The 25,989-nt window shown below is 40.4% G+C and overlaps 1 protein-coding gene across 1 annotated transcript in view; it reads left to right on the top strand.

The window, feature by feature from the left end:
* The first annotated feature begins 4,629 nt into the window (after positions 1-4,629).
* The window catches only part of LOC138213088 (neural-cadherin), a 258,811-nt gene continuing 237,451 nt past the window's right edge, over positions 4,630-25,989 (top strand). Inside the window, exon 1 of the mRNA XM_069173941.1 lies at positions 4,630-6,278. Within this exon, the coding sequence (XP_069030042.1) occupies positions 5,216-6,278 (1,063 nt within the window). The 5' untranslated portion in view covers positions 4,630-5,215. The remainder of the gene's footprint in view (positions 6,279-25,989) is intronic.

Raw genomic sequence — 25,989 nt, 5'->3', positions numbered from 1 at the left:
TATCTGACACACCCTCCTGCTGACATACAAAGGCGCACACCAACATTATACCCAGCCAATTTACAGCCCGGTGGATCTGCAGATTGTGTTTGCAGCAAAGTCCAATTGGCGCCTTTCCAAAGCGCTATTGAGCATATTCCCTGTCTCTGTTTTCTTTATCATCCTATCAAGATATTTCCCCTGATGGCTACCCTGTTGCAAGTGGGAGAGAGAGAAATTGTATCTGGATAATGAACTCACACTTTCCTCCTTTTTCTCTGCCAAGTTTTTTTTTAACCTGAACAAAGCCATCTATGCTCCGCCTTCCCACGTATGGGCATCATCAACAGGCTTGAAAATGATGTTTAATTTGTGAAAAAGCCTGATTCAGGGGGTCAGCAGTGTTCCTCAGATGATAATCCACTAATTGAAATTTAGTTGTACAATGAGTGCACGAGAAGAACAAAGACAGATAAAAAGAGAATTAAGGCTGGGTAAGTTGTTAAAATGGGGAGGCAGAATAATCAATAGCATTTAGAGGAGTGTGTGTTGTGTCAATCTAACAGCTTGTTCTTGTTCTAGGGGGACAAACCCCAGACGTGAAAACTGCTCGGTAGAGCCGGAGCCAGATTGACGTTCCACTTTATTGAGATTTAGTGGGTCTGCATGGATTTGAATGATCCTCAGCGCAGTCTGTCAGTTGTCATGATAATGAATGGAAGATGACAGGTTCAGTGCCAACCATTCTCACTTTGCTGCTCGCTGTCGGAGGCGGCCAAACTTTATGACAAGGGCAGCCAAGGGATCTAAATATGACAATATCGGTGGGCTGGAATCATGATTAGAAGCAAGAAAGAATGATGGCTTTTTAGCAGATATGATGTCACAGTGCATCTGGATGTACGTCAAGTGTTACTTTAGAGTTGTTGTTGTTGTTGTTGTTGAGGCACAAAAAAGCCTAAATGAACTGGTTCAAATGTAATCAGGGTTGTGCAAATCAGGCAAAATTAGATGAATTACTGATCATTTTTTACTCAATGAAGAAGTAATTGCTTCACTTACTCCTCATTAGCAAAGTAACAAGTCATTTAGGTAAAGCTATATTATAGTCATTTAACACACATGGAGGTAAAAATGGATTGATGGTTATCAATGACCTACATGATTCCTGCATGTCAGATTACCAGTGTCTAATATAAAGCAAGCCAATTTAGAACAAAGATGAGTTGTAAGGTTTATTACTTATCATTCTGCAAAAGGTGCCATCCCACCTACAGTTGACTTTGATGATAATGCTTTCAAAAAAACAAAAACAAACTTCATCAGTCGTAATGTTACCAAGGACGACAAGTATGAATATTACTATAAGTATGGATAACACTACTATGCTGAGCGTTGACGCTATTGTCAGCTACTCGAGGGGAGAGCAACGGTCACTCCTTTCACTACCAGAGTTGGGAACAAAGAGTCCTCTCAACCAAACATTAAATTTCCTGCAAGAAGATTCCCAACTGAGTATTTTGAGAGATCGTGCTTACAAGAATGGTTTGAAAAATGCCAATGGATGCATTATGTTAAAGAAACAGATTGTGTTCTCTGTTTAAATTGACACCAAGCAGTGAAGGGATTAGTGCGTCACCACAGTAACAATACCTTTGCTGACAAAGACTTTTGCAATTGGAAAAATGAAAAGTGGCCCGACAAAACTTATCTAACCTGTATTTTGATTCACTGCATGTATTAGCTTTTCTAAGAGCAATTCCAGTCAGTGCTATGCTGTCTGAATAAGGAGCTCGGGATAGAAATACCGCCAGAACCATTTTTAAACTTTTATTTTGAGACATTAAATACAGTACCCGTGCACGCAGGGGATGGCAGTTTATGCTGGAAAGAACGCATTCGCTGAAAACTGGAAATTTAGTTTATCCGCAGAGCAATTAGATAACAGAGTTAAAAAAAAAAAAAATCTCTGCTTTGTTTGAGTTTTAATACTCGTAGTAGCCTAATAGTGGATGCATGAGTGCCAGTGTTAATTGTCTTGGCTTCTTTTATTTCAGATATGCAATATTTTCTACCCCTGGTGATCTCTGCTCGCTCTTCCAACGGTGGATTTCAAGAACAACGTCAAACCTAAGGTTTATAAAACACAGAAATAGTTTTGTGTTTGGACTTTAACTTGACTGACCAATGGGGACAACTTCAGCACCAAGGACAGCGCTCAAACCTCTTTTTGTTGTAAACACTGATTAAAACAGGCTCATAATGGAAACAAATTTCTGGATCCAAATGTGACCCAAGAGAACATCTTGTTATGCAGGAAATTAGTTTCTGAAAAAGATGGCAGTAAAGTTTGCATTCATTTCAACTGCTTCATGCTTGTTTGTGTGAAGCAAACTACTATTTAAAGCATCTTCCTCTGCACCTGTTTTGGCACACTGATAAAGCAGAAGAGGAGTAAATGAAGATGACATGGAATCTTTTATTTTAAAATGTTTTCCTAAAGGATACAATTAATGTTTTTTTTTTTAATCTTTAACTAGCCTGGACATTACCTTGCAAAGCTCCTTAACTGCACCAACATAAAATGGTATTCATATACATATAGCATTCATTTTCATTATTGATATGAGCATTTTAGCACATAGAGTGCTTGAAAAAAAATCCAATTGTTGTTAACAACAATGTTTTTATTTTATTTTTATTGTTTTAGCGCTTGTGTCTTCAAATGTCCATTGGCTTCCTCTCTGGAATATGTGACTTTTCCAGAGACGTGATCAGCTGAGAAGCTGTCTGTATTACTGACAGGCTCTGCCCTGCGATATGAATAAGCAAACTGGGGCGGGTGCTTCATACATATTGAGTTTTATTTCAAATCCAACAAAGATGCACGCATAGACACAGAGATGAGCAAAAGAGATGATTCATTCTGGTGCTCACTGGGCCATTGTCACTGTCATAGTGGGGACTATTACTCCACGGTTAGACACAGCAGCTGACCAAATCTATCTCTGTCTGCAGCTCTCTTTTTCTCCCTCTGCTTGTTTTTGCTTTGAAAGTCTGTTTACGTCAATAAGCATGATGATAGCTGACATGAGGTAAATGTCTTGTAAATATTTGTGTCTATTAATACATTTCAATTTGCTAACAGGACAAATATAAATCTATACAAAATAACACAATGTAGAAAAAAAAAACTTTTAACACAATGCAACAACATACAACACAGGGGATGAGGGCAAAGAACCAGAGATCCTGCACACAATTTATTATCATTGAGTGCAAACTATCAAGTGTGAATTCCTATAACTCCATTAATGATCAATTAGCAAGACCATTTTCAGATATGGTAAATTAAAAACCACATGAGATATCCAAATCAAACGAGTGTGGTTAAATTGTTACTTATTTATACAAAAATATATATTGTAAAGTGGTTTTAAAAGAGGTGAAAATGTGGGCCAAAATGATTGCTAATTAATGCAATGAGTATGGGCACTCATCTAAAGATTTTATTTCTTTGAACAGGTAAAGGTTTCTTAAATAAGTAAAGTGAATGCAGCGCACTGGTGGATTGTGTTTTTCAAGTGGAAGAAAAATAATAATTACAGCCATGGCCTCAAGCTGCACATTATCTATACTCATTTACAGTTGTTTGTTTTGAACAGAAGCATTGGCTTCTGGGTTTGTATTTATGTGGTATAACTATTAAATTTAAGATAAACTGGCTACATTTTTCAACCATGTCATTCCCTCGGGTGCATTTCGGACAGGTTGTGTCTGCATCAAAACAGATTTCGTTCACTTCACAATGCAGAGGGAAATCACCTTCACCTCCTAATTTTAAATGACATGATAAACACAGATGGAAATTCACTCCAACACAAGCCCAAGTTTTGTCTTATGATATGAACACCTTAACAGCCTTTAAACTTGTTTTATTCGAGGACTGCTGATTTTAAACTTTTAAAACTGCACAGGTTGCAGTGTATTTGTGAGCAGAATTTCAAACAGCACAAAAACACACATCTTTGAATAAGATAATGACCGTGCAGCATGCCTTGGGTCCACAAACAGTCTTAGATTTATTAGCAAGTATCCTCATAGGGTCGATTTGGTATTGAATTTGGTGTACATGTCATGAAGAGGCAAGATGAGAGTGAGACCCATGCAAAGTGAAAATACTATATCTGCTATCTTAAAGTCGAGACTTCTCATTTTGCCTGCAACTTTCGCAGACCCCTGGAGACCAAACACTCCAACAAAACAGTGAGTGATGAACACGTTTAAATGGGGGCACTTCTCTGTGACATAAAGACAGCTCTGGAGTGTCCCTGAGTCTTTCCCTGAAGCTGTAAGCCTTTCTTTTCTCTTTGCCCCTCCGGAGGCGTTTTAAAATGATCGATTTTTACATTATTTTAATCCAATGGACTGACGTGTTATTGGAAAGAGGAGTGATGGATCTGGATGTGCAAGACTGAGCATTGATCACTGGGAGAGAGGAGGTCGGGTCCTTTCCCCGAGGTCCCCCCTGACACGCACACACAGACACTCACATGCTTGCGCGCTGTTGCTGTGGTACAGTGTTTATGCAAGTGAGCGCGAGCACGAGTAGATTCGGCTCGCTGCTGCGTTCCTGAGAAGTTCATTTCCGATGTGAGAATCTGTTACCGCCGCATCACCCTGGAACAGATGCATTGCCCTTGCTGCTTTGGCAATGCATGCGTAAAACAAGCGGTTACGTGTGATATCCTCGTGATTACCCAAGTCTCAGCAGTACATCTGAGCTGACAAGAACAATTGATTTCCTTATAACAAGTAGTCATCTCCATTTCAAAGGGGAGTCGGTGCAAGGCGGCGCACAGTTTGCAGCAAGTCAGATTAAGCCTGGTGGCAATACGAGATCGGTTGGAAATAACGCACGCAAGAGAGCGAGGAAGCAAACGGAGGTGAGCGCGCACTCGAGCTGTAAGAAGCATTTTTTTTTCCTGGAACGCGCACAGACAGACAGCGCTGCTGGTGAGACAGCAGACAGTGGAGGAACGGAGAGGAGAAGGACGCACGACACATACCATTGAGACAAAGTTCTCCGTGGAGTTGAAGAATTGTGCCAAATAGCTGTGTTCCAATTTAATGAAAGTTTTGGATTAGGAGAAATATCCCCCAGGAACGGGTGCACACATGGATTTCGGTGAGGAACCAGTGCTTTAGTGCAGTGGAGCCAAAGAGATAGCCAGTCATGATTTGGGTCGCATTTTTGCCATTTTTGATTTCGTGTGCAGTTGGAAACAGTACCGTGGAGCAGGTGCCGTTCTTTCATGGCCACGTATTTGAGAACTCGTCTCCGGGCTCCCGGGTCAACGGACTGAGCGTCCCGTTAAAACGGCTAAACTCGCAAAGGCTGTGCGGTTCCGGGGAATCTGGCTCGCCGGCAGCGCACTTCAAACTCCTAGGAGAGGGGAGCGAGAATTTCCGTGTCTTTGCGCACCACAAACGGGGACATATTTTATTGAAGACTTCTGGGGTTTTGGACAGAGAAGAGCGGGCTGAATACGACCTGGGTCTGGGTTTGTGTTGTGGGCAATGCGCGGGAGTCTCCCGGGAAGAGGAAGACGAGTCTTCACTCCTCGTCGAAGTGGCGACCATCAAGGTAGACGTTCTGGACACCAACGATCACCAGCCAACTTTCCCCAGAGCCGAGGTGAAACTGAACCTGGATGATGCCACTGCACTCCGCACGGCGATCTACACGGTCACCGCGCGGGACGATGACAGCGGCAAGAACGCAGAGCTCATTTACTTCGCCCTGCCCAAAAACGGAAGTTTCTACGCGGTGCCCAAAACCGGTGATATCCTCCTTGTAGACTCCATCCTTGGTCTGGATGACCCGATACAATTTGAAGTGTTTGCCCGGGACCGCGGGTGGCCACCTCGCACAAGTCAAAGCATCTCAGTGGAAATAAATCCACGGCAATGGCCCGTGGCGCCCTTACTGAATTCCCAAACGGGAAAATGGAAACCGAAATCGCAAATTAAAGTACAAGCGCGGAAGTCCAGATCAGTACTGGAATCAGACAACCCCGTTTTTATCAATGTGTCCGAGGATGCAGGGATCGGTTCAGTGGTGATGAACCTGAACCCGGTGAGATTTCAGTCGGCCACGTTTGAGCTGGTGGAGCCCGACGTGGAAAGCTCACCGGTCAGCGTGAGCCGGGACAGCGGGGATATAGTCATATCACGGAGATTGGACCGAGAGACCGAGCCTTTGGTGGAGATCAGCGTCAAAGTACAGGATAAAAGAGGTGAGTAAAAGTCGAAGCACACGTGTGAGCGAGCGACTCGTTGTGTGTGTGTGTGTGTGTATGTGTGTGTGTGTGTGTGTGTGTGTGTGTGTGTGTGTGTGACGGTCTGTGAATAAGAAACACGGGGAGAGAGAGCGTGATATACAATAATTGAACATGACGTTTTGTGTGCGCATTTCATGTGTGCATTCCCTGTGCGGCAAGTTGTGTGAATAAACATAATTTGTTCAAAATCTTAGGAGCAACATATGTTCTTCTCTATTATAATTCATATCTTTCTGTCAATTGCGTGCGTAAATGCGCAAGAATGGGGTACAGTGCTTTCACGTAGAGCTTACATTTGACACAACAGTTATCATAATTTTTTTCCGGAATGTACTATAAACATGCTACATTATAAGTGACGTTTGAACAGCAAAATTGTGACGCCTGAAATTAATACTGAATATAAAACTTTCATCTCCAATCATTGGATAAAATATTGCTTGGTTTACTGTTGTTGCAAAGTGATTTCTCTTCCTTAAAACTTTCTCTCAGGGCTCCAGTCGTCAGTGGGCCCTAGTTTTGAATCAGTTGCACACGATGCATCATGCTTTCTATGGTAATATTGGGAGAATATAGTAAGTACAAGTGTTAAATTATATTTCATTAATCCATGTGGGGGAATTATATTAGTGTGATTGAAACCTTATAATTGAAAACAGAATCAGTAGGCAGTCACTGTGAGTAACATCCTGAGGTCAGAGTCTTGGTGGAAGGTCATGAGAGTTTCTTTGAGGTGTGAGGAAACCCAAATGAATCTGTGAAAACGCCACACAAAATACTACTGTATGGACCCCAGTCATCTCTGATAGGGTTTTAAACCTGGAGCCAGAGACAGTATTCCCAGGAGGCCTCCTATCCACGCACAAGCCAGGTTGACTCCTGCTTACACTGTAAAATCAGAAAAGTTCAAGCTTACCCTGGGGACGCTGGCTGTTAGCAGTGTCAAAGTGCCCTGTGTTTACAATGGAGGTTAAAATGAGTGACATTCATCAGTGTTGATGATGATTCATATGCTTGGAAAAAAAAATGGGGGCAGCGTGAACGTGTCTGCTGCCACTGCCAGCGGCAACAGATGCTGGGATGTCAGGGGAGAACCGAGAGACGTATAACGGCCATCGTACCAACAGGTTAATTATCACCTGCGGATAAAACCGAGCGGGAGCAGTGAGATGAAGAGAAAGTTAACAGGCAGCCACATTCACGTTAATAAATGCACACTGGGTTAATTGAGTGTGACACAGATCACTGAAAACTAGAATACAGCGCACGAAAATATATATTATCCAGAAAAAAAGCTTGATTTTGAGGTAACACTTGGGGATATTGATGTGTCTGTATAGGTTTACTGGAAAGACAGTTGTTCCATTAAGACCAGTTAACAGCATTTGACTGGAGGAGTGACCCAATCAATGTGACCTATTGGTCTTTGTAATGTGAGATATCCTGATGCAGAAAAGAAGCTGACCCTGCTCTTGGCACACCATGCTAATTTACACTCCCAGTAACTAGATTCAATGTTGGTTATTTGTCAAAACAATTTCCTTTTAAACACGTTAACATTGATGACAAATTTAAGAAATACAAATGTTGGCAGTGTTACATGTGACAGTTGAACTCCCCATACCAGAGGAAATGGTTTATATTCAGCTGTTTTTAATTTAAAAAATGTATATTAACCCCCCCCCCCCTCCCACACACACACACACACACACACACACACACACACACACCATATACTGTCAAAAGTTAAACTAGTTTCCTTTTTTACTGACAGAATGTAATACTTTGTATTTTTTCACAAATTAACAGCCATCAAACACAGGAACCCAATCGAATAATTACATTATGGTCAATAATGATATTAGGATATTAATGGCGAAGGAAGAAAACTAACTGTTTTATTTTCACTTTTAACAGATGTAATTACCAGGAGAGGGGATGACAGGTTTGTCATCAGCATTTTATTGAAATTAAAGTTTAGTCCAATTGCATTTCAATCTGGGATGTGGAGATATAGATTCGGGTAAAATGGCTTAGTGTATTTGAAGATTAGAGACACATCACATATTGTTCTTATGTGGATAAATCCCTGTCTGGCCGGTGCTCGTTTGGGTGATTGAATCTTGAACGGACCTTGGGTGCATCTAGATCAGAATTTGGATGTGTTTTGCTCTGACAGGATGCATGTTAACACAACGTTTTAAGAGGTGGATCAGCATAAATGGATGGGTTTTTAAAAAAGCCTAAAAGCATAACCTTTTATGAGTTTGATTGGAGGGGGAAAGGAGCAGGGGTCGGTGGGAGGGTGGACGGTGGGGTAGTATGGGTTGAAATCCACTTCATTGACCTCGCTTTTTACTGCTTCAAGCTGAAAGACGAGAAGTTTTCATTTCCAGGCTTAGTAGCAGGGGGGCCAGCCCAACTCAGCTCGGTGTCTCAAGCGTGAGGAACGCGACATCCGTTCGGTGGTGGCTCGGTTGAAGTCTTTTAATCCGTTTGGAGTGGAGAGTGCTGCTGTAGCCTCGACCTCCCTCCATCTGCTCGCATTATCCCTGTAATCCCATCTCATTCTCTCTGTCTGTCTCTCTGTCGTGCTTTCTCTCCCTCTCTCCCTTTTGCTCTCTTACTTGCGTTGGTCTTATTTTCACTCTCACTCCAGGGGTTTAGTTTGAGTAGAGGCACAGTTTAAGAGTGAGAGAAAAATCTTCTGACATGATTCTTCGAAGGGCAGATGTGTGTGTGTGTGTGTGTGTGTGTGTGTGTGTGTGTGTGTGTGTGTGTGTGTGTGTGTGTGTGTGTGTGTGCGTGAGGCTGGAAGACTTGTGTGTCAGGTTCTGAGATGTTCAATCCACAAGTGCTGTTGACCTTCAGCAGTGTTGCAATGAAGAGTCAAAGCTATGTTCTCCTTAGTGGCAAGTTTCTCACTATTTCTTTTTTTTCTATTGTCATTTTCATTTATTTTGACAAGGTAATGTGTTCAATGCAACCTGGTATCACAACAAAACATGAAATCCGCATGGGCCTGTTTAGGCTTGAATGTTACACGTTTTCCTGTAGTGGACTAAAATGAAACCTACTTCATGTGTAGAGCCAAGTGATTTACAGGAAAATGAAAGTTATAGCTAAAACATGTGGTTGGGGTTCCTCAATAAGCACATGGTTGGGGTTAGGAGAAAGAACATGGTTGGGGTTTGGAAACAACAACAAAAAAATTACTCAACAAAAACATTTTCAACTCGTGGATTCAAACCTCATTGTCTCCTAATGGCGGCAAAAAAAAGTCCTTTAAAAATAAAAAATAAAAAAATAGGACCTTAAACAGTTTATTTTTCATATTTGATTTTAAAAGCAACACAATTTACAAATCCATTGCAATTTAAAGTGTTTCTACAAATAACAATGGCTTTTACAGTAGAACAAAATACCCTTTTAAAAATCTCTATGCAGACATTGAATTACTTTAGAGAATGAGTCTTTATGGAGGTTTCAGATATTTAGAACCTCATCACCACTAGTTTTCTGCAAGTTGGATTTGTCTTTTTTTTTTTTTTTTACAGAACTCCAGTGATGAAAAAGGAAACCGACCATTTCAAATCAATTTTGTTCAGTGCATTACAATTTTTTAAGAACTTAGAAGAGTCTCTGTTTCTATGAAGGGTTTTTCCACTAATTGTGACTGTGTGAATGTGTGTAAATGTGTGTGTGTGTGTGTGTGTGTGTGTGTGTGTGTGTGTGTGTGTGTGTGTGTGTGTGTGTGTGTGTGTGTGAGAGTGTGTACAGACAGTGTGTGCATGCATAGGATTTTGGTTAATGAAGAGAAACAGCTCGCTTTAATCAAGGGAACTGTGGGTTGATCTCACACAGATTTCTGCCACTCACAACTCAACCAAACACATGCACACACACACACACACACACACACACACACACACACACACACACACACACACACACACACACACACACACACACACACACACGCGTGCAGACACACGCTGACAAATATAAATGGTGACACAAAACCAGAACGACCTCAATAAATTAAGTTTTTAAGCTCGTCAATAATGAAAATGTACATAGCATTCTTTGGCATCCAGTTTACTGAACATCTCAAACACACATTGATATACACTCACACACTCACACACACACACACACACACACACACACACACACACACACACACACACACACATACTGTACATTTCCCACATTGTGCTTATTTTATGTTCTGGGTTGCAAACATATCAATCCATATCCAGACAGATGGCAGTGAAGAAAGCCTGTTAGTTCCATTTGTTAGTCGTCTTTTCTTTATCGAGGTGAAACAGTCCATTTGTTCCTTCAAAGAGCATAAACAGCACACACTTGGCCGTCTGTACACACACGTGTATGCATACACGATGAGTACACGCATGGGCAGCTGAATTAGCCCATACAAACCCAATGTGAGGCTTTTGTTTAGGCTTATTTTAATGTTTTTATTTTTCTGTCATACAAAACACACTCATACACACACTCCGCACAGAGATGCGCACAGTCAGCACACAAAGTTCAAATTATCATACAGAGGAAATGTGGTTTCATCAAGGAGTTTAACCCCGGCTAAACTGCATCTCACATCAGACTTCCACTGACTCCCTAATGGCTTGTTTTTGTTCTTGTTTACTTTCCTCAGTGCCCAATCATTCTTGTTTTTATGTCAAAGTGCCAGCAACAGCCAGGTCTGGAGGCGTCATGTTTTCATGTTATCTTCTCATCCGTCTGTCTGTACGTACGTCTGACCTATTCTCGTAAATGCAGTATCAGAAGAATGCCCCAAGGGAATTTCTTCAAATTTGGCACAAAGATCCAATTGGACTCCAGGATCAGCTGGTTAGAATTTGGTTGTCAGAAGTCAAAGATTAAGTTCATTGTGACCTCACAAAACACGTTTATGGACAATAATTCATACATTAATTCTGACAGAATTTCAAATAAATTACATAAATAAACAAAGTTGGCTAAAATGATGAAGTGATGACATTTTACATCCCATAGGCCAAAGGTCAGCTTCAGTGGGACATTATAATGTTCCAAAAATCACCTTTTTAGCCAAAGTCTTAACTCGGGGGGGGGGGGGGGGGGGGGGGGGCTGGTACCACTGAATAATGTAAACAATGACTCAACAAAATAGTTGTAAAACATTTGGTAGGGGCTTGGTAAAGGGGTGAAGGTGTTTGAAAAATAAAGTGCAGCGTTTTGAATATAAAACATAAAGAAGACCAGATTTTATGAAGAAAACTGATGTGAGCTTGCTATACAAATTTTGCAGTTGAAACTATCTGGATGAAAACAGTTTGGAGTTTTTGAAATGTTTAAGTTTGAAAAGTCTAAGTTGAAGACATTCAAATAATCAAAGCTTGACCTTTCTACCAGCTAAATGGCAGCTAAACTGTTGAATTTGATCGTGTGTGTTCTGTAAAATATGAAGTATCAGTTTGAGTGTGTGGACCAAATGAAGTTGAAGCTCAAAAACTGCAGGATTTCAAGTATGAGCAGAAAACGGAAAATCTCAAGTCAAGTTTCAGAAATCATAGTTTTCAGTGCTGACGGGAATTAGTTAGTCTGGTCAAATTTAGTGAAAAACTTTATATTTGGTAATCATACCAAAGTGCCTTATTACCCAGCCATGACACACTTTTTGGTATTATTTATTTTTACATGGTCTTGATACCCTGTCATTTACTGTCCTCACCCACTGTCTGGCTTTATGGAGGATAAACATGACAGAAGTGATTTTTTGAAAATAGACTTCCACCATCTGTCATTGCCAGAAACTCTGAAAGCTTTAGCATCATTTGTTCTAGAGGACCAGTGCCTTCTTCCTGTTTTGTGAAACAGACCAGTTAAATGTGCTTCCAAATCCAAATGCAGTGCAGACGGCAAGAGAGGATGCCAACTTCCTCTGAGGTTGGCTTGTTTGTTAAGTGCAGCTGCAGTAAAGTTAATGTTTTAATGATAATCTGTCACATTCAGTAATGTACAGAGCAAAAAAAGAACCTTAAAAAACACAGATGCATGTTCCACCCCAAATTTATGAATTTCCCTCTCAATTATACAGTATAACTGCTCCTGCGAAGGTTGACACATCTTCCACAGTAACACAATGCAGTTCATACACGTGAAGACAAACTATACCAACATAAAGAAAGTACAATGCAGTTTTACAACCTGTGGTTGCATGATATCGAAAACGGTTAGAAATAGACTTGTACCTTGATACAGTCATTACCTCCAATCCATCAACGCTGAACTTCAACTTTAAAAGCTTTTCATCATTTAATGTCGAGTAATTATTTTTAATTTCTCACCTTTCAATAATCACCTCTTAAAAGCACTACTTTTTTTTTTTTTTTATTGTAAGGACCTTGTTCTGCACTGACAAAAAAAACCAAAAAAACTTTACAATGTTTGAAAAGCAATGGCAGTCACCTAATGACAGAGGACTGTAGGGAGAAAAATACCTACGACGAATTCACTCTTATTGTGTCACAGACGTTATTTCCACTCAGCTTATGCCTCCAGTACACTTTTCTCTTTCTTTAATTAAATATGCTTAACTACACTCCTGTGGTGTTGATTTTTAGAAGACAATATTGAATAAAGGATAAAGATATGCACAATACTTATACAAATATAAAATTGTAATAACCCAAGAAAATAATATCAATAAGAACTAGTGTGCAAAAATGGTATGGGACGGTATTTGTATGATAAAACACATTAGGCACCAATGGTAGTGTAATGTTGTGTTCACCTTTCACAATAATACACACAACGAATTTTACTCTAAAGATAATGTAGATCAATCCACTCAAATATTGTATGAGACACTTCTGTCCCTCTAAAATACCGGTAGGGACATGTACATACTGTCCATATGCCAACCTACACTGTTATGTTTGACAGCCAGCAAGCAATCCAGGAGACAGTACACATGCTGACACCCATCCTGAGCAGCTTCCCACCCAGTAGCAGTGGTTGGATGGGATTAAAGGCACTCTCAGTGTGCCACCATAACTACCCAGGTGAGAGTGAGTGTGCTGCAGCAGGTAGATGACAGCATCATCCCCACCCTCGTGAGTTGTAAAGCAAACCAAAGAGGGTCTCGAGCAGGTTGGAATCATAGGTGCTCCGCGAGGAGGGATGGGGGCAAAGCAGGGGTTCTTCACTTTATTGGCTCTTTCTAGGCTGCCCCTCCTGCTGAAGGTCTGTGACATTAAAACTCGTAATCTACTTCACACCCGTCCACATGTCCCCGATGTTTGTCTGCTGGTGTTTATACTGCAGATTCAATTTGTAGGAGTCCCTGCAATCCATCAGTCCCACCTTCAGGTCATGCTGTACCCTTTACAACTTGTCCTTGTCACCAGATACTTCAGGTCATGTTGCTTATCATTAGGAAATACGTGCAGAGTATTGATTAGTATAGTGGTATCCTCAAAGAAGTTGCTGTTACAGTGTCCAGCTCAAGGGATCACAAATGTTTATTGTGTGCATGTAGAGGTACTTCACTGGATAAGTGATAATTTTGATCTGCTGGTTTATTCATGGGGATCAAGAATGTACAAATGTTCTAACCAATCCATATCACTCCCGCTGGCACACTATGGACATGTGGATAATGGATCCCTTCACACTTTATGCTCAAAACACACATTTCCATTTAAGTGATCTGCTCACTGCACAGAGCAATTCAGGAAACTTGTCCCATCAGTCACATACAGTAAGGCAGAAAGTAAGCAGCTATTGAATCACTGCATCAAGTAAGGATGCTGTACTCTTAGGCAGGCGTTTGTCATTGCAGACGGTTTTTTTTTTAGGATCAGGACGTCAGGCTGCACTGTCCTCTAGTGAAAACCAATATAAAGACAACAGGTTATCTGGCTCAGCTTCAGAGTGCTGTAGTAATGATCAAGGACAAGACCTGCCTCGAACGGAAATACAATGCTATTTTCATGAGCAAAGCCCTGGAGGCTGGTGTACGAAGGCTAACAGTGCTGGACAGCGAGGTAGAAAGCACTCTTCCGTAGTTTGTGCTTTCCCCCTCTGTCTTCTCTCCTGCTCTATTGTTCTGTAGGTATATCTGGCTCTAGACCTGCATGTCTCTGATCTCTGTGGTTTCTGACCCCACCGGCCTGCCCAGTGTTTATTGTTTGTTGTTTCTCAATGTTCATTGCTTCTCTCTCTCCACTCTCCTCTCACCCCAACTGGTCGCAGCAGATGGCTGCCCACCTCTGAGTCTGCTTCTGTCTGAGGGTTTTTTTTTCCGATTAAAAACAAAAGATTTTCCTCCCCACTGTTTGCTCAAGTGAGAATTGCTGTGTTGCTCTCTATGATACTGTAAGGTCTTGACCTTACTATGTAAAGTGCCCTGAGATGTTGTCTTTTAGCACTATTAACTGAATTGAATTAAAGTGAATTGGAAGCAGGAATAAAGACCTAAGAGGCAGAGGCGTCAGGCATAAATGGTATGTTCGAGGGACATACAGTAGGTCTGGATTTAAAAATTAAAAGGACATCCAGAGTACCGGCGACCTGGGCTTTTCACTTACAAGAAATGTAGCACGCAACAGCCTTAGCAGTGCACCACAGGGCCCTGGAATAAACAAAATTCACCTGCAAGTATCTCCAACTGTCACTAATTAAAAACTTATATCTGATTTTTATCTGTACAAAAACTGATATGTGCACTGACCAGTAACAAGTTCATTTTCCTCAGTTTCCAGTCTTTATGTTAAACTAAGTCAACCTGCTGCTAGCTGCAGCCTTACATTACTGTCGGGGTCCGTTTTAACAGATACATCACAAATACAGAACTCCCACCATTAGTGCCACTGTCACCTAAATACTTATCTCCATCACGTTTTTCTCATTATGCTCCTTTAGTCCATATGCAATATTACACCATAATAAGAGCCAACTCCACTACTGTAGGCTCTCAGAACATAAAGCAGGCACCATTATAGCAGCATCTATCTATCTATCTATCTATCTATCTATCTATCTATCTATCTATCTATCTATCTATCTATCTATCTATCTATCTATCTATCTATCTATCTATCTATCTATCTATCTATCTATCTATCTATCTATCTATCTATCTATCTATCCATCCATCCATCCATCCATCCATCCATCCACCCACCCACTCATCCATCTATCTATCTATGTGTCCGTCTGTCCGACCATCCCCCCGTTTTTTGTCTGTCTCTTACACAACAAATGATTACTAATTGTATTTGAGGACAGACTAAGCTGGATAAAAATAGCTGATTCCCTTCCCAGATATAATGTTTTAGTCTATTTGCATATTTCCATCTTCCAATTTTTTTTTAATTCATTATGAATAACTCATTGTAGTCTTCAGCAACAATTTGAGCCAAGAGCAACTTAAATTACTGAGCAATACATTTTATTTTAAGTATAGTGCTTACCTTTTAATGGAATTTTGACTGTTTTACAATTTAACCTCTGCTCCTTTTATGGCCGGCTTTTTGTCGTGAGTTACGAGCCACCATTTGTGTTTTAAAGCTAGTATCACCAGCTGTTATTATTTCATAATCAACATATTTCAGTGTTCCTGCACAGTTGCAGTGGGTGATTAAAACAGACCGTTATATTACTGCATGGTCACATTTATAAATGTAAAGCAGTAAGTCAGATGGTAAGAGTGTTGTGCCTTAATAACAGATCCATACTATCATGTGGATCCCCCAGTTGTTGTTTTTTTCTGTCAGTTCCTCTTCATTAGTTTTGTCTGCTACTATCTATTTCATTGTCCCATTTAAACTAAATTTTATTTATGTCCTAGTATCAATTTGAAGTTCATTAATCAATTAAAGTGCCTCTGTAATGTTCAGTCCTTCAGTAGTCAGTCATTTCTGTGATTACTATGTTAGCACACATTCCATGTTCACATTCCTCAGCTTAATATAGAGTGCTGAACATAGTAGGTTGGTGTAAATGAATTGTGAAGCTAATAAAAGCTATTATAAAGTGGAAGTCAGGTAAGAGCTCATCTCAGCAGGCTTCATTTCTTTGTTTTCAGACCAGGTGCCTGTATAATATTCAGCCATCTGAGAAACTGTGAGATTAAATTCAATATATCACAGCTTGTCTTGATTTGTGGATTAATGATTGCTTTTATCTAAAGTTACAGATACAATTCTGAGGTGAATGGGAGCAGTATTGTATGTTAGTCAACTCTTTTGAGTGTTGTGCTCCTGTAATTCTCATGGTAATACATCTGAGCTCTAAAATGAGATGTATACCTGAATAATTTGGGATAAAAAAATGGAAAACCTTTTTTTTTTAGAATCAAACCTTAATATGTAGGCCAAGATAAAATATGCCAAACACTTATGGTATTTGAAGGCTCGATATTTGTGAATTTTCTTTGCTAGATAAAGCTTTGGTTTTAGAAATTACTGACTCAAAACATGACAATCAAAGGGAAATTAAACAACTGAAAATGTCCCCATTAATTACTGTCACATGTTGATATGAAAGTGTTGCCTTGTGTCAGCAGTTCAATTCCCAATGAGCAGGCAGTATGTGCCAGCACTGGCAATGAGGATGAGTAACTAAATCAATAGGGAATGAGAAATGACAAACATAACAGTTGGAAATATACAGTATGACAGATAATGCTGCCATTAGCTTCAGTGTTTGGGCCAAAAATGTACATTTTTATACAGCATTGTACTCTTATACACAGGTATGTATGACAAGAAACAACAGCAAACCACCTTTTGATAACTAACTAGTTTTTTGGTTTTTTTAAACTGAACATTTATGCCCTCTGTTTTTGCTTCATAAATGCTCTGGGTTTAGAACAGTTTGGTCCTCGGCCCACACCACTGGCTGATGAAACATTTCTTGAAATGCTTGCTCTTCAGTCAAGGTTGGCTAGATTACAAAAATATTCATGTATAATGAATGGTGCTTTATGCTTCAGTTAAAATGACGGATTTAAGGCACTGACGATAACCAGGCAAGAGAGTCTTTTTACTCTGGTCCAAATCAGGTGAAGTGTTGTCATTTTGCAGCACTAACAAAGATTTGGTTGGACTACACACGGCAGCAGTAGTTTCCTTCAATGGTTGTACATATTGAGTGGCAAACACGTTCTCATCATAAAATGAAGGAGTGTATAATTTCTTTTACAGACATTGTTTGCTTCATATGCTCTTATTCTAATGGGAAAAAAAAAAAAAATCACTCAAAGGTTTCTTTGCGAACATTCGGAGTCTAGTCACCTTCTCACTGAAGACTTAGTCTGTATTCTGGACTCTCATTTGTCCAAACAAATTCAGCAAGAGAAAATGGCCTGAGGCTTAGAATAATTCCTGTAAACCAAATGGGCATGAAAATGCCCCAAGAGACTTTGGCGGTTGCATCACCTGGTTGGACTTATATTTTTTGGAATGTTTATTTCTTACCAAAGACTATGTGACTGATTTCACTGCCTTACAAAAAAAAAACTTTTGGTAGTTTAGCAATGAGCCACAACCCCACTTAGAAGTATTTATGCAAAGAGAAGCACGTCATTTAGAGAAATTGGATGTTAATATGTCAATAACCACTTTTCATCCATGCCTCCTGCTCCTCAGAGAAGGTTGTCTGCCATGCGTAAGTCATGTTGCCTGTGTACCTGCTCCCCTAATTGAAGTGTGCATTGCTATAATCTGGCGAGAGTAGCCTATTTATTTGTGTGTGGGTAGGGGCCACAGGGTAGCTTCCTCATCTCTGGCCTCACTGCCAGCTTTTGCTGCAGCGGGATCAATTAATGCCTGTGTGTGTGTGTGTGTGTGTGTGTGTGTGTGTGTGTGTGTGTGTGTGTGTGTGTGTGTGTGTGTGTGTTTATGTGTGTATCTGTGTGTAATTGCAATGGTGTGTGGGAGAGTCAGCACACGTGTGTTTGGATCAAACACGTCTGTGTGTGTGTGTGTGTGTGTGTGTGTGTGTGTGTGTGTGTGTGTGTGTGTGTGTGTGTGTGTGTGTGTGTGTGTGTGTGTGTTTATGTGTGTATCTGTGTGTAATTGCAATGGTGTGTGGGAGAGTCAGCACACGTGTGTTTGGATCAAACACTACTGTATATGCAATAGACTGTGTGTGTGTGTGTGTGTGTGTGTGTGTGTGTGTGTGTGTGTGTGTGTGTGTGTGTGTGTGTGTGTGTGGGAGAGTGTGTGTAAGGCCCCCCCTCCATTTAGCTGCTGCCCCGCAGCACCTCCTCTAATATGCTGAGCACACAGGAGAGCTCCCTTTTGCTCCTCTTCCTCTTTGTTTTCTTTATACCTTTATTTTTCTGTTTATCTCATATAGACTAACACTTTCTCTGGCTTTTTTTTTTTTTTTTTTTTTCTTTTCCTCGAAGTGAAGTGTTTTCTTTCCATCTTGTATCACTGTGTGTTGGCACTTGTATTATGGCCACATACTTCCATCTGCGTATTCCAATGCCATCAAACAGCACCTATGTACTGACTGATTTGTTTTATTCTTGTCTTTCTCTTGGTTCTTTTTCAGCTTATTCCCCCTATATGTTCTCTCTTCTCTTTTGTCCTGATTATTTCGAGCACCCTCTTCTATCTTTTAGCACTATCACGCATGCCCTCCACACCAGCAGTTTTTTTTTTTTTTTCTCACGTTCCCATTTTTCTCTTAAAGATTGTTTTCCCTCCCTGTTCTTCCCAGACCATTATATTTGTCCACAGTTTTGGCTACACCTGCTTTATTCATCTTCTCTTCATTTATTCTTTCAGCATCATAGTTTTTTTTTTTTTTCTCAGAGGGCGACAAATTTCTTTCCCTCTATTTCTCTTGCTGTGGTTCATGCTATCAATTGAGTGATTGTGCAATGCTGCGGCGTGTTAAAGACACGAGGAGACTGTCAAACAGATCAATAGACAGTGTCTGAATATGTCTTCTAATCCACACACCATTGCTCAAATAGACACACATACAAACATGTGGAAATGCAGCCCAACAGTCACACACAGACAGATAAATGCTTTCAAGGATATACATGCATTACACACAGCCAAATATAGACACAGTACAAATACTCACATATGCATAAATGCGAATGTGGGTACAATGGAGATTTTTTTATTTAGATATGGATATAAAATTAAAGACATTTGTATGGATCACCCGCAGAAGAGCAGTGATTGTCACTGCCTCAGTGTGATTGATTTTCCATCTTAACCAGAGGAAGTCAGTTCATCTGATTAAAGATGGACAAATTGAGAATGAAAGATTGGAAACCACTCATTCTTACTTTCTCATGTACACACACACACACACACACACACACACACACACACACACACACACACACACACACACACACACACACACACACACACACACACACACACACACACACACACACACACACACACAATAACATACTACAAGTACCTGATCTCGTATCTGTGACCTACAGTGCTGGCCACTACAAAAATGGGAGCTGGCATCCTGCACTGCAATGTTTGTCAGATCATCCATCAGCAAACTGCTTCAAGACAGAGGCCAGCGTGCACCAGCAAATCAGTTAAATTAGGCCTCTGTAATGACTGCATCTGCAAGAGCATTTGCCAATTTACTTTATAGCTGACATTCTTATCCATTGTGGTTTTCAAGAAGCTTCTGCTCCTGCAATAGTACCTAAAGAAGCAAGCAATAGAAACAATGCAAAGGTCAGAGCTGCAGTGGGCTCATCGTATCAGTGATGACAGGGAGAACGCATGCAGGGCAAGGTGTGTGGAAAGGGAAAAAGGCTCAGACGAAGGGGGAGCTGTAGGTTAATATTTGTAGTTATAATAAGCATACAAATCAATTCATTCATAGAGTCCTAACATTGTACCAGCATTGGGATTTTTACTGTGAACCAATATGACAGAAGAGACAAATGTTGTGCTCTCGGTCTAGCCTGACTGCAGCTCTGTGCAGATGAGTTGGATTATTTGTTACATAATCACTTGATTTTTTTTTTTTTTGTCAGGACCTATTTTTGATATAAACATGAATAAGTAGGAGGACAATCACAGGACAGGGAGTAACAGTTGCAATTTACTGGAAAAGAGTCATTTTGGTGTGGAGGATTATGTGGCAAATTCAGGTTCACTGCTATTTGAAAACAATGCGAAAAAAGGACTTCTTCCTTACTGATCAGAAACTCGGGGTGGGAAACCAAACTGGCATGAAATAAGGTAGTGGATCATTGCATTTGATACATATTCTCACAAAGCATTTAAACGATTTGTGCTTCAGTTCAGGGCGATTTGACACCAATGGGAATTCCTCAAATGGGAACTTTTTTCATGAAAGGTAAATACATGTCAGCCCCCAAATTCCATTTGCAGCTAATCTGTGCCTGTGTTCCACCACCAGTTCTGTGTGGCTCTTCATTTCAAATCATTGAACAATATGAAACACCGGGAAGGAACAAAAAAGACAATCATCTCTGGGGTATTTTCTTCACCAGAGAATCAGCGCAGTGCCACGGTTCAGAGTGAGAAGACATGAAAAAAGAAGGATATAACGTAACATTATTAGCCAGCTATTTGAAGATCCCATATTTTACACTTTTCCAGTGTATTACTTGCAGTCTTGACATCGATAAGGCAAATTTTATGTACCAAAAGCCACCGCACTAGTGTTGCATCTCACCTCTTACGCTTCTTACCGGCGCTCTACCAAGGACAAGCTGCTTGTGTTTGTAACTTTAAAGCAAGTAGATATTAATGAGCCTCCCTCCTGATTGGTTGCCTCTTTTTTTTGAGAGACACATGCACAGCCCAACCGCAGGTTTTTTTGGTCTGGAGGACACTTCCTGCTTGGTGTGTGTGTTACCCCTGACGCGAGTCTTGGCTGCAGCCTGGTTGTGTGTGTGTATCGACACCTGCTGCGTGTCACAAGCCTGACAGCTGCGTTGCTGAGGCTGCATTGAATGAATGAGTTTCTCTTTGATAATGGCCATCAGTCTCGTATTTTTGAGTTGCAATCTTCAGCATCAGTACATGAAGTAGAATGATTGAATTAGTACGCCCTTAGGAAGGCAGACAGAAAGGATGTTTGTATCCTGTTAAAGAAAATTAAGCTTAATCTTTTTATGAACCTTAATTACAATCATTTCCTAACCTTACTTTAGTTTATGTAGGTATTTCATGGTGTCATTTGTAAAACATTGGCACTGAATGTCCTGTTATGTGGTATTTTGCTGCAGGGCTGAAATATCTTTGGCTGTTTATTTCGACATTTGCTTCTGGATCTAAAATTACCACCAATTATCTACCGTGCCTGTTTACATCATTTATTTTATCCTGTGCATGACAACATATATGTTGTCATATACAACATACACAAAAAGACACCCTATGGTGTTTTCAATTAATACTTAAGCCTAAAGGTCAGTTCAGACATATTAATCTACATGTAAAGAGGCAGATGGTGGTTTTGCTAGGCAACATGCTCATTAAGCATGTATACTTAATTGATATTAGGTACTGATAATTTAATAAATAAATAACAAAGTTAATTCTCCAGGATCTTTTATATTACCACCACTGTTGAAGCAGTACAAGGTGTCCTACAGCTCACTGCTATGACTGGAGGGTTGCATAAAAGTCTCTCAAAGCCTTTACTGTGAGGTTGTAACAAGGCTGTTATCATTTAGGAGATACTTTACGTGTTTTCTTGAAATTGTTTCATCAGTTTTCTAAAAGTTTATTCCAGCTAAAGGCAGCTGGTGGCTGCCAGTTCCATCAGCCTCCAGTGTATAACTTTCATGGATCCCCCCCACAACCCGAGATGCATGTACGCCCACGTTGCAGACCACATAAAGAAGTATCATAGAAATACTGCTGTGGATTTTCACAGCCAGAGTCTGCTTGCAAAGATAACTTCACTCAATATACACTATTAGATCTGAAAGTGAACTGAACTCTTGAGTAACTTTTCTCAAGTTTATTGATTTATTTTTTAACTCAACGGAGTGAATAGGCATGCTGGTACCTTCACTGGTGCATTGTGTTTATCTTTAGATTTGTTTCCCAATTTATATGAACCAAAGGTTTGCAGAGAAAAAAATAGGTTAACACGGTGTGTAAAACGCTTTGAACTCGGCCAGAGGAGAGGTTATGTCAAAAAGGATACAATGCAATCAAGCAAGCTGGAAGGGCGATAACAATTTTGAGATTTCAGTTGTAAAACATGTCCTTAAAGGGATATTCCACTTAAAATTCATCTTTTGAAGTGGGCTCTAAAAAGTTTAGAGCTGCTGCACTGTGGAGAGGGACATATTTTGTTCGCTTAGATTCACAGTAAATGGATTTAAATGGAAACTGAGAGTAATGTTATAGTAACAAGAAGCCCAGCAGGTATAGTAATCATTCTTCAGTGAATACAAAATTGTCATGTTGTTACACATTCACAAAGTCCCCACGGGGAAGAGGTCAGTCGGGTTTTGGCGTTTTGTTGGACCATCCAATAACCCCATCCTCCTCCTGGAGACTTTGTGTGTCAGTACATCACATTATTTCCTCCTTTGTTGCTGTTTGGCAACAATGATAATTTCTATAGCTAAATGTAATCACACTGTTTTTTGCTGAAAGGACTGACGCTGTCCTTTTTCCTCTGAGGACAGTCTTGAGGACACAGTGGGTATTTTCAAACATGCGTTGACATCTAAAGGAACCCCAAAAACACCCCAGTCTCTGTATTTAATAGTGAAAAGATAGATTTAGATGTATGTATTGATTAGTATGAGTATTCGATTAATGTGCAGTACAATCTTTAACATTAAAGAATAACAGCATGGGTCTTCAAAATGCTGGAGGGCCCCAAGCAGCACATAAAGTGTGAACACACAAGATTATACACAACAAATATCTTCAAAAATATTGAGGGGACAGTTGTCATCGCAGATTGCATAGTCAAGGTAATCTAATTGCAGACACAAAAAAATGCCTGAAGGTGTCATAGAAATAGCAGTGGCATTTCTTGAACATAAACAATTCATTGTGTGTCTGTTTTCAGGAGCCCCCAGTGTGTTTGTGTGTGCCTGTACACATGAGTATGATAACAAGAGCCCATGCCGTGAGCAGTAATCTGCTAACACAGTGGATTGAGTTGACTCCGCAGGATTAGCAGTGGTGTGTAACACAACACACTCTTAATTACTGCTGTACAGTTATGTTCAATGTAGAGGAAGAGACAGAAAATGAGGAAGAAGGGGCACACTTCTAATTGCTGTAATACATTCATGCCAAGGCAAAAGCAAATTGAAAAGATGAAAGGAAAATTGTGGGTTTGTTTTGTATCGTCTGTGTTGGGATGTTAACTAAATGCAGAAATGAAATATCACTCCTAATGCAGCACTGGGGTGTGTGTGTGTGTGTGTGGGGGGGGGGGGGCAGGCTAGTTCCAGCTCTGGGTACTTTGTGCAGCATTAGGAGTGATATTCTGTTGGAAGATGGATAGTTTAATGAAAGCAGGAAACAGATGAGTTTAGGAATCCTGTTTTCTGCTCTAAGTCGCTCTCTCTCTCACTCTCTCTGTCTCTCTCTCTCTCTCTCTCTCTCTCTGTCTCTCTCTCTCTCTGTCTCTCTCTCTCTCTCTCTCTCTCTCTCTGTCTCTCTCTCTCTCTCTGTCTCTCTCTCTCTCTGTCTCTCTCTCTCTCTCTCTCTCTGTCTCTCTCTCTCTCTCTGTCTGTCTCTCTCTCTCTCTCTCTCTGTCTCTGTCTCTCTGTCTCTCTCTGTCTCTGTCTCTCTGTCTCTCTCTGTCTCTGGTTAGTGTCTGATCCAGCTCCTGATGATGGAGTTACAGGAGTGGATAACATATTATGAGGGACAGCATAATGACGGAGGGATTTTACATCTTTATTCAATTATTAATCCTGTCCTTTCTTTTGTCTCTTCTTTGTGTTCTCCATCCTGTTTTTCTGACCCTTCTCTCCTCATCATTTTTGCTGTTTTTACAATTCAATTTTCAGCTGTATTTTCATTTTTTATTAATCTAAGAGATGAATGAAGATGCCAGAATATGCCAGTTGGGTATTATTTCTATATTAAAATGGGATATCTGTCAGTGTGAAGGAGGCCCACGCTCGCCTGAACTAAATTGACTGACTGTTTAGACAATGATATACTGTCCTGTGAGGATAATGGGCTGTACATAAGGCATCGGCGTGCCTTGAGCTCAATGCAAATGTGAGAACATAATTACATCTGCAAGGTTAACATGCCGGTGTTTAGCAGGTATGAAGCTCGCCATCTAATTTATTGAGCTACCATGCTAACATTAGCTAATTAGCACCAACAGAACTGCAGAAGCCAGAGGATTGGACTCATTAACGTGTTGACCTGCTCATTCAAAATCTGAGGATCAGACCGGTTTTTCCAATTCATCATTCATTCAATTTCACGGCAAAATGAACACAACATTTTGTGCTGGTCCATCTACTAAATGGAGACTGGATAATTGACAGAGAGCATTGAAGTCATTAACATTGACCCTCTAGAAATGTGGCAAATTCCAAGGCAGTCCGCTTCAACCTCATGGTATTGCTCGAGGAAAGGTCTGGGCTTCTGTTTAAATTGGCAGTAGGCTATTTGCAGTAGTTGATATTTTTCAGTCTGGGTCAAATTGGTGGAGCATCTTCAATAAACATGGACACAGCTGCTAGCTTCGCTAAATAATACAAATACATGTACTGGGTCCCAACACCAAGGTTGAGTAGAGAGCATTCACCTCTTCAAATAAGATCAGGACCTCTGATGTGCTGTATTTCACTTTTTGGATGAAGTACTTTACAATAACCAGCCAGAGACCAAAAGTTTGTCCTCTTCAAGTAAGACTCCCCAACTGAAATACACAGCTCTGCATTGCATTCTGGGTGATACGGCTGCTGCGAGAGGAACGAGTGCTTTCTGCTGCTCTAATACAATGAAGTTCTACGTGGCAGCTTGTTGAACGTTAGCCTGAACTCTCGTAAAAGTTACGGCTGATGCATTAGTTGTGCATGAAACCAGACAGAGACACAATTAAAAACCTCACGAGAGTAAGAAATGGAAGACTCTGCTTTGAATAGTTTGAGCTTAAAGGTTTGAATTCTTCTTTAAGGGGGTCTCAGCCTTCGGTGAGTTTCATTATCTTTCATTGGAGAGTTCTGAACCTGATCCTGAAAGAATTTTAAGTCTTAGAAACTTTTATTTTTTAATAAGGCCAGTGAGTGAATATAATATCAGCTACCTGTGGCCTCAGTCCAGATCGTCCACATCAGTCAGACTCTGAGCTCTTTGTCTCTCTGTTTTACATTCTGCTCTGTCATGTCGCTTCCTCATTTCCTTCCTTCTTGTGCCAATTTGCGTTGTCAGACTATATCCTCTCATCATTGATCTCCTGTCCAACTTCCTGGGGCCCGGGGTGCCTCACTCTGTTCCTCTGTCTGGTCCTCTTTTTCATGTCTTCCCCGGTTTCTCTCTTGCCTTTTAGTCCACTTCACTTCAAACCAGTTTAAATCAAATCCATCTCCATTCTAATATGAAGATTGCTAAATAATTGAAAGTTCAATTCCAATAATGTGAACGAGCAGCTGCTATGTAACAATACACTG

Source organism: Embiotoca jacksoni, unplaced genomic scaffold (genome assembly GCF_022577435.1).
Source record: "Embiotoca jacksoni isolate LCO1_2020_lvr unplaced genomic scaffold, fEmbJac1.0.p SCAF_6, whole genome shotgun sequence".
Lineage (NCBI taxonomy): Eukaryota > Metazoa > Chordata > Actinopteri > Embiotocidae > Embiotoca > Embiotoca jacksoni.
This window is presented reverse-complemented; position numbering and strand designations above follow the sequence as displayed.